General features: G+C 42.4%; 1 protein-coding gene across 1 annotated transcript in view; it reads right to left on the bottom strand.

Moving 5' to 3' along the window:
- LOC306941873 (uncharacterized protein) overlaps positions 1 to 7,861 on the bottom strand; it is a gene marked incomplete at both ends in the record, with an annotated part of 9,378 nt that extends 1,517 nt beyond the window's left edge. The window contains 8 exons of the mRNA XM_079527513.1: positions 338 to 450; positions 1,569 to 1,764; positions 1,913 to 1,951; positions 5,220 to 5,343; positions 5,635 to 5,707; positions 7,009 to 7,151; positions 7,512 to 7,580; positions 7,854 to 7,861. Of these exons, the coding sequence (XP_079383639.1) occupies positions 338 to 450; positions 1,569 to 1,764; positions 1,913 to 1,951; positions 5,220 to 5,343; positions 5,635 to 5,707; positions 7,009 to 7,151; positions 7,512 to 7,580; positions 7,854 to 7,861 (765 nt within the window). The remainder of the gene's footprint in view (positions 1 to 337; positions 451 to 1,568; positions 1,765 to 1,912; positions 1,952 to 5,219; positions 5,344 to 5,634; positions 5,708 to 7,008; positions 7,152 to 7,511; positions 7,581 to 7,853) is intronic.
- Positions 7,862 to 8,694: the final 833 nt, after the last annotated feature.

Genomic DNA, 8,694 nt, shown 5'->3' with positions numbered 1-8,694 from the left:
ACATTATAGCGTTTTCATAAAGTGTGCGTTCTCGAGTAAAGGGTCAATAAAAAATGAGAACGCAACGGGACTTTACCGTTTTCTCTGGCGACCGTTCTCGTGTAAAAGTGGCTTCAGTCCAAAAGGGATAGCCTTGCGGTCTTGTTTCCATTTAGGCCCTATGCAAAATACCCACGTAAAGTACACCGCTGGCAAACACACACACACACACACACACACACACACACACACACACACACACACACACACACACACACACACACACACACACACACACACACACACACACACACACACACACACACACACACACACACACACACACACACACACACACCTTTTCACTGCTGCTGTAGCCGCTGCTCTCCTGTCTCTGCTCCGACTGCCGCTCTGCGTATGAAGGTATGACGGCGACTCTGTCCCACAGTGGCATCACCTCCACAGGCAGGACTGCAGCACACAATGTGAAGAGTATCAATATCATCAAAGTCCAGTGTTTGTTTTTACTTCAATAAAAGTACAAAAGTATATAATTGCCATCGGAATATACTTAAAGTACCAAAAGTAAAACTTATGGCAGATCGTCCCGTTTCACACATTTTTTAAATGTACGAACGTCCATTGGAAATAGCAGATCGGCTATTTTCAAGTATAGAGGGTATGCGCGTGACATCATCAAACCCGGAAGTTATGCAGGAATGTCTACTGAGTGTCAAAAAACTACTTTCTGGCCTTGACAGCCCATACATCCAAACAGAAAAGTCCTATCTGATTGCATTAAACAACATTAAACAATGTTAAACTCACTTTGCATGTTGCTTTGCCACTCGATTTGCCACTCGATGTGCCATTCACTTTAAGCATGCGCATACCCTCTATAGGGCTGAAGTGGTTAATGTGTGTTTTTTTGTAATAATAATCAAAATCTACAAAGTAGTAACTAAAGTTTGCAAATAATTGTAGTGGAGAAAAATCCAATATTTGCCTCTGAGATGTATTTGCCTCTGAGATGTAACAATTTTAAAATATTCCAATAAAGTAAAAAATACCTTGTAGCATGTACTTGGTTACTTTCCTCCACTGTACAGTAAACCATGTGATAGAATTGTCAGTCAGTCAGTCAGTCAGTCAGTCAGTCAGTCAGCCAGCCAGCCAGTCAGTCAGTCAGTCAGTCAGTCAGTCAGTCAGTCAGTCAGTCAGTCAGCCAGTCAGTCAGTCAGTCAGTCAGTCAGCCAGTCAGTCAGTCAGTCAGCCTGCCTGTATCGGTACGTTTTAACAGTAGGTCTGTCTGTCTGTCTGTCTGTCTGTCTGTCTGTCTGTCTGTCGGTGGTTACAAAGCCTCATGGCAGTAATGGAGGAGAGACGAGTAAACTTTATAGGGGATTCACACTGAGACGGACTGAGTCCGTTTCATTCGAACAGTTTCCGAATACGGTTGCAAGATAAGTCGTATCTTTTCAAGTACATGTATGGTAGCTGACCAATCTGCCCCAGCTAACTGAAAGTGGGCAGGCAATGGCATGCGTGCGTGTGTGCGTTCGTGCGTCACGTGCGTGCGTGTTGCTTACTGTTGCAAGGCCTTGTGAGCAGGTGTGCGGGGTCAGCCCGGACGTGTTCAGCCATTGGAGGATCAGCGGTTTGAAATAAATCGTTGCTGAGCTGCGCCGCCAACTGCTGTCGAGGGATCGTCGTCACATGGTCCACCTCCAGGCGGGGCTTCCTCTTCCTCTTTACGCCCCTCTGTGGAGGAGGAGTTGGTACATCCTGGAGAGGAGAGGAGAGGAGAAAAACTGTTACTTTTCAGGATTCAAATTCAAAAAGAAAAAGAAAAAGAAAAAGAAAAGAAAAAAACAAGTTAAGATTAGGAGACAAGTGATTTCTGCCCGACGACAATAATATGATGAACACAAACCTCATCGTCGCTGCCCTCCGCTGCTCTCCTGTCCTCCGGCTGCAGGAGGAAAGAACAAAGTTAAAATATATGTCTGTCTGTCTGTCTGGCTGTCTGTCTGTGATGGAGGGATAAAGGAGGACATATACCGCTGGGAGGTCCTCCTGAGGAGGACTAGCCCTGGGAGAGGCAGCGGGTGGGGGTACAGCCTCCGGGGCAGCAGGGGTGGCGGGTGGGAGGACAGCGTCCGGGGCAGCAGGGGTGGCGGCTGTCCTCGGCGACCTTGTAATGTCTTCCATTCCTCTAATTCGCTCTATCGAAGGATCTGTCAAGTCTCTCATGTCGTCCCCTCCTGTTGCTCCCTCTCTCCCAGACTCCTGTTCTGGCATCGGAGGCTCTGTGCTTGCCCTGTCCCCTTCTGATGAACACACATTGATTGATTGATTGATTGATTGATTTATTGATTGATTTATTGATTGATTGATTTTTTTCGTAAATTAATGCCCGACTTCATCATACAAGAGTGTTAAAAGTAGTGAAAATGATGCAGATCTAGATCAGCTATTGTCACGATTTGAAAACAATTTTAAAATAACGATATGAAAACAGAAAGGTTTTGGACATAGGTTTCCACCCGACAGCAACCATAATGCATGAACACATAAAGAAATTCAACAATAAATTAATAATACATTTAGTAATACATTCATGCCATTTCCAATGTACTAGACAACTAGACAACATCATAAAATAACAAACACAGTATCATCTCTATCGGGTGGAAACCTCAGATTCCCAAACAATTTTAAAATTCTAAAGCGTCAAAAGTAGCAGTAGGTCGTACAATTATACCTCAACCTACAACTCAACTAAGGCATGGATATGTAGGCCCAGCTGCTATTCAGCCAGCTTTTTATGGAGAAGACTTTTAACCCCAAAATTGCTACAATGTGTTAAATAATTGTGATATGTAAGAGTGGTGTGGCACTCGTCACTCACCTGCAGTTCCAAAGCCAAAGGGGTCATCGTCTGGAATGTTTGATAGGAAATCCGCGATATTACCCTCAACCTCAGCCTCACCAAAGTCTGCCCCTTCAAACTGTCAATGGAAAAATATGGGAAGTAAAGAGAGAGAGACAGACAGACAGAATTTGTGTGTGATGTGGCGTGCGTGCGTGCGTGCGTGCGTGCGTGCGTGCGTGCGTGCGTGCGTGCGTGCGTGCGTGTACCTCTGTGAGTGGCATAACGGCACTGGTTGTCTCTTTCATCGTGATGGTCTCTGGACGGGCTGTTATACCTGAGAATACACACACACACACACACACACACACACACACACACACACAGATAGTACAGATACAGCTGATTGTCTGGAGTTTTACAAATATAATATGTAACAGCTGGTGTGCATGTGTGTGCATGTGTGTGACTCAGTGTGCGCACGCGTGTGCGTGTGCGTGTGTGTGTGTGTGTGCGTGTGTGTGTGTGTGTGTGTGTGTGTGTGTGTGTGTGTGTGTACTTACTGTCCTGTGTTCCAGGGCTGGATGTTGGTGGAGACCAAGCTGAATGGAACTGTCCTCCCAGCTGACAGACAGACAGACAGACAGACAGACAGACAGACAGGCAGACAGACAGACAGACAGACAGGCAGACAGACAGACAGACGGCATGAAAATGTTGAGACCCAAAAAAGAAACACGTCCCCTTGTATGTATTTGTATGTAATTGTATGTTTGGTTTGTATGGAAGAAATGTCCTTGGGCCAGATTCAGGAAGCAATTTACGCTTATATTTTGAGTACGGAGTACGGACATTTACGACCATTCCTACGTTACGTGTGGAATTCATGATTTGCCGTGACTTTGGTCGTACCGTCCCTTCATTTCCACATCAACTCGGAGAGTGACGTACCAGTGATCATGGGTATATGTATTTAGAATGCTTTAGTCTTCATGCTGAATCAATTAATAGTCCCCAAACTTCAAAAAACATTTGTATATGCCCAACATTTGTCAACACACACACATATATATAAAATACTAGCATACTAGCATTATGTTATGCATAATATAGATATGATGCAAATTCCACTCGTTTGTATTTGTATTTTTTGTAGGCTATTGTTGCATTCAGAGCTGAATTATTAGGTCGCTCAGCGTGACAGACTCAGCCAAAGTTTCACCTAATGATTAAAATAGACTATCAATCCTGAGCAAAATTGGGCACATATCCGCCTCCATTGTGTCATGGTATTAATTTATAATAATGTAGGCTAAGGCTACTGTATATTGATCACATGAACGCCACACACAGAATGGCCTAATAAGTCTTAACATTTGATGAGGAAACAGCTGGATAAAATCTAGCTTTTCCGACGTATAGAACAATGATTCATCCAAAAACAGATAAACCCTTAGTAACAAAAAAAGGCAAAATTCTGGTCTGGTATGGATGAAATCTGTGTCCATGTCCATTATTCCATTTGATTTCCAAATCCGATGTAGTTAGTGGGACAGTGGAGGGAATCAATCACCCCCAGTAATCAATAAAGCTCTGATGAAAATTATCACATTTTATTTTTACCTCTGCAAAGGTGCAATGCGCAATTCATCAGTAGAAAGTGCTTTTATACAGTACTATCCTTGCTGGGTTTTAATAGCAATTGGTCGTGAGGTTGAACTGTACTTCCTTCACTGTTCAGCAAACAGTGAAGGAATCGCGTGCCAAAATAAGCTGATCTACTGTACAAGTTGCTATGCGGTGCTTCCCGACCTACCAACCATTTAGTTTAGGTACTGACTATGGTACTGACGCGCTCGGCTGTTGGCTTGAAGATCTGTCAATTTCAGCGACCATAAACATCAGTTTCCGGTTACCATTTATGGAGGTAAAATGGGCGTAATGTTGTACTAACTGGGCCGAAAGATGAGCTACAGACTCGATACGCACAAATTAAGCCATTACTCAACCTTTGGTGAATGGTCGTAAATTTCATTCCTGAATCTGGCACCTACAGTCTTTTTTTTTCATACACACAAAATTAAATAAAAAACTGAATTGGGGGGAAAAAAATCATCAACTCTGTTTTTAATTCATTAAAATGTTTTAATTTCTTAATTTCTTTGAAAAGTTTTGAACATTTACTTGTGACCCACGAAAATGTGTCCGCGAGCCACAAACGGGTCCTGACCCACTGTTTGGGAAACGGTGGTCTCTAGAAGGTTGAAAAGCAGTGAACTGTGTGTGTGTGTGTGTGTGTGTGTGTGTGTGTGTGTGTGTGTGTGTGTGTGTGTGTGTGTGTGTGTGTGTGTGTGTGTGTGTGTCCTACCCGGGCCTGCGTAGAGGGACTGATGGAAGCGAGGTCACCCTCAATCATCTGTCCGAACAGAGGGTCATCGGCCCACTCGTTGTCCTCCATAAGAAACATGGCGTCTGGGAGAGACATGGCTCCTCTGAGGGGCAGATGCACGCACGCACACACACACACACACACACACACACACACACACACACACACACACACACACACACACACACACACACACACACACACACACACACACACACACACACACACACACACACTCATCAGCGTTCAACAGCATTAAAGTATAATCACTAAATGATAAACAGACAGACAGACAGACAGACAGACAGACAGACAGACAGACAGACAGACAGACAGACAGACAGACAGACAGACAGACAGACAGACAGACAGACAGACAGACAGACAGACTCACCCAGGTTTCCCCATGTCAATCTTCTTTTTGACTTTGAACCTTTCGAGACGCTCGACGACGTCCCTGGTGTCCTCTGTGGGGAGACAGGGGTCAAAGGACAAGCTGTTTATGACGACAATCAGCATAACTATATCCCAGTTAACAGCTGTTAAACACCACAATTAAACATAGGAAATGTGTGTTGTCAGTGTTTAGGATTGGTACTTCTACTCCACTACATCTTGGATCCAAATATTGTACTCCACTACATTTATACAAAACATACTTTAACCACTTCTAACTACTTCTACATTGCAGTATTGATACTGAACTGACATGCCAATGTTCATTTTGATCTGTCTATATGCAGGTATATTTATTTTCATATTATAAAAATGGTTATGGTTATGGTTGGTTGATTATGATTGGCTAGCGATGTCCTTTGATGTGACCGGTATGTCATGGTGTTGAACTACCATGGGGAAAAATAAGCATTTATCATTTACTTCTTTACTTTAAATGATAAATTTAAAGGCCAAATAAAATAATATCAATTTGGCGGTCATTGGCACCAATGGGTCACTAAAAGGCCAATGTTTGACCAGTTTTTATAGTTTGTTGATTACTTTTGATGCAGTAATGGTCTTTTTTCTTTTCTTTGTTTCTTTTTTAGGTATTAAAAAGGTCTTAAAAGTCCCTAAATTGTCGCTTCCTCTGGGGGACGTTGCAAAAAGAATCATGCTATTTTTTAAATAACTTGAAAACGTGTGCAAATCTTTGAATATATATCTTTCACAGCGAACATTTTTTTAACTCATATCTTTGATTCTGGGGGGTCCCTGGAACAACATATTTTCAGATGGGGGTTGGCGGCCAATTACATATAATTTTTGGGGTCCTTGACATTAAATAGTTTGAGAACCACTGATATAGAAACATAGAATTTTCCAGAAAACGGTCATGATTTAGAAGACATTTGTAGAATCTGGTCTCAGGTCTTAATGTGGTCAGTAGTTCCCAAACTTTTCAGCACGTGAACCAAAACAGAAATTAGATATTCGCCCGGGACCCAAACTAGTGAATATAGCAGATCTACAAGCTCATGTGTCGTTGTGAGCTTGTAGAACGGCTATTTTCACTACTTCTTTCAATTTATGGAATTTCTTAAGAGTTTTCCTGCATTTCTTCATGACATTACCGAAAAAAATCATTGCATTTTGTTATTAATTCATGAAAAGTTTTGCTTTTTTGGGAATGTTTTTTGAAATAATTAAAAACCAAATGTAAGAAACAAAAACTAAGGGGACCCGTAACAATGTGCCTGCGACCCACAAATGGGTCCCGGGCGTAAACAGTGGTTAAAGTGACTGGAGGTGATGGTTCCAGGATACTTACTGAGCTGGATGTTGCACTGGTGGTGGTACACCTTGACCACGCCATACTGCAGCAGTGAGGACAGGTAGAGGGAGAGGCGAGGCTGGGGCAGGCCCGCCCGGGGAGGCGGGACTCTCACCAGGATGTAGTCGATGAGCTGATCACTGAAATCATTAAAATCGCCATTATCCTTTTTGATCGTCAATGTCAGCAGTGGTTCCCTCCAGCAGACTTTTTAGCTCGAAACACACAAAAAAGGTATGCCCAGGCCATAACCACTATGGTCCAGACCCACTTGTTGTAGTACTAGAGAGACACACAGATAAGACTCTAGTGGCATCTAGTGGCCAGATGCATAAGACATTTTATCTTACAAAATTATGATTAGGCCTAGGCTATGCACCTAAGATTTCCAATTGGAGAAATGGCTATCACTTGTATTTTGTATTGGATGTAACCTGTGAAAGACAAACTGAAGGCTTTGCCATTCATGAACCATGAACACACAGTTAAGAACTTCTTACCAGGTTCTTGGAACATTGACTTTCAGGTATTCACGTTTGCTGACTTTTTTACCATTTGTAGCCACCAACCTGAGAGGAGAGAGAAGAGGAGAGGGGAGGGGGAGAGAAGAGGGGAGAGGAGGGAAGAGAAGAGGGGAGGAGAGGGGAGGGGGAGAGAAGAGGGGAGGGGAGGGGAGGGGAGGGGGAGAGAAGAGGGGGGGGGGGGGGAAAGGGTAGGAGGAGAGAAGAGGGGAGGGGAGGAAAAGATGGGAGCATTGGGAGGGGAATGGAGGGGAAGGAGGGAGGGGAGAAAAAGATGAGGAGCTGTTGTACAATCTTAAATTATATTATATTATATTTTACATCGCCATCTTCATGCCAGTGTTACAGCCTGAATCAACTTAATTTCATAGGTTAGTAAATAAGTTAGTAGGCTAGTCTATTACAGGCTGGCCTACTGAAAGTTTGAAAGAAAGAAGTTTAATCATAAAAATGGGACTTGTCTCTTTTTTTCCACGAGCTATTAGCAATTAGCAAACAAACACGTGCAAAACGTACCCACCCTGACTCGACTGTACGAGAACAAAGCAAGAACGTAAGAAGACATTTTAAACAATATTTAGGCCTATAGCCAGCTTACATATTACATTTTGATCTTGTAATTAAGTCTCTCAATTAAAGTTGCCCATCTAGAAACTGATCTTGCAGACTTTCTTTGCTAATGTTTCAATATAGGAATACGGTAGTAGCTATACTCTGTTACTGTTAGACTATTCCATTTTTTATAAGAGCATCAGATAAATGTAAAATCATACTAATGCATAGGAGCTATACTTTAGGATAATCAAAAACAGTAGACTAGGCCACAGCACATATAGAGATTGTGTGCTTGTAGGCCTAATCTATTTGTGATTTTTTTTCAACCTTTTTTTTGTAAAATATGACCAATATTGAACAATTGACAAAAAAAAGACTGAGAGTTAATGTTGTTCGAAGTACAGTCTGTGTGTGACATACAAAAGCAGCTATACATACTGTTTGAGGGCATTTCAATCTGGTTTAAATCTCTGGCAAATTAAACTTAATGTATAGTTTCTCAGTCAAAAGTTGACTTGTAAAAACGGACTCACCAGATCGTAGAGAAACAACCGGTCTGTCGATTGAGAATAGCAGGATAATAGAACATCTTGAATGTGTAATAAAT

Source organism: Electrona antarctica (genome assembly GCF_951216825.1).
Source record: "Electrona antarctica genome assembly, chromosome: 18".
NCBI classification, from domain to species: domain Eukaryota; kingdom Metazoa; phylum Chordata; class Actinopteri; order Myctophiformes; family Myctophidae; genus Electrona; species Electrona antarctica.
The sequence above is the reverse complement of the archived record's forward strand: the minus strand, read 5'-3'. Positions and strand labels throughout refer to the sequence as shown.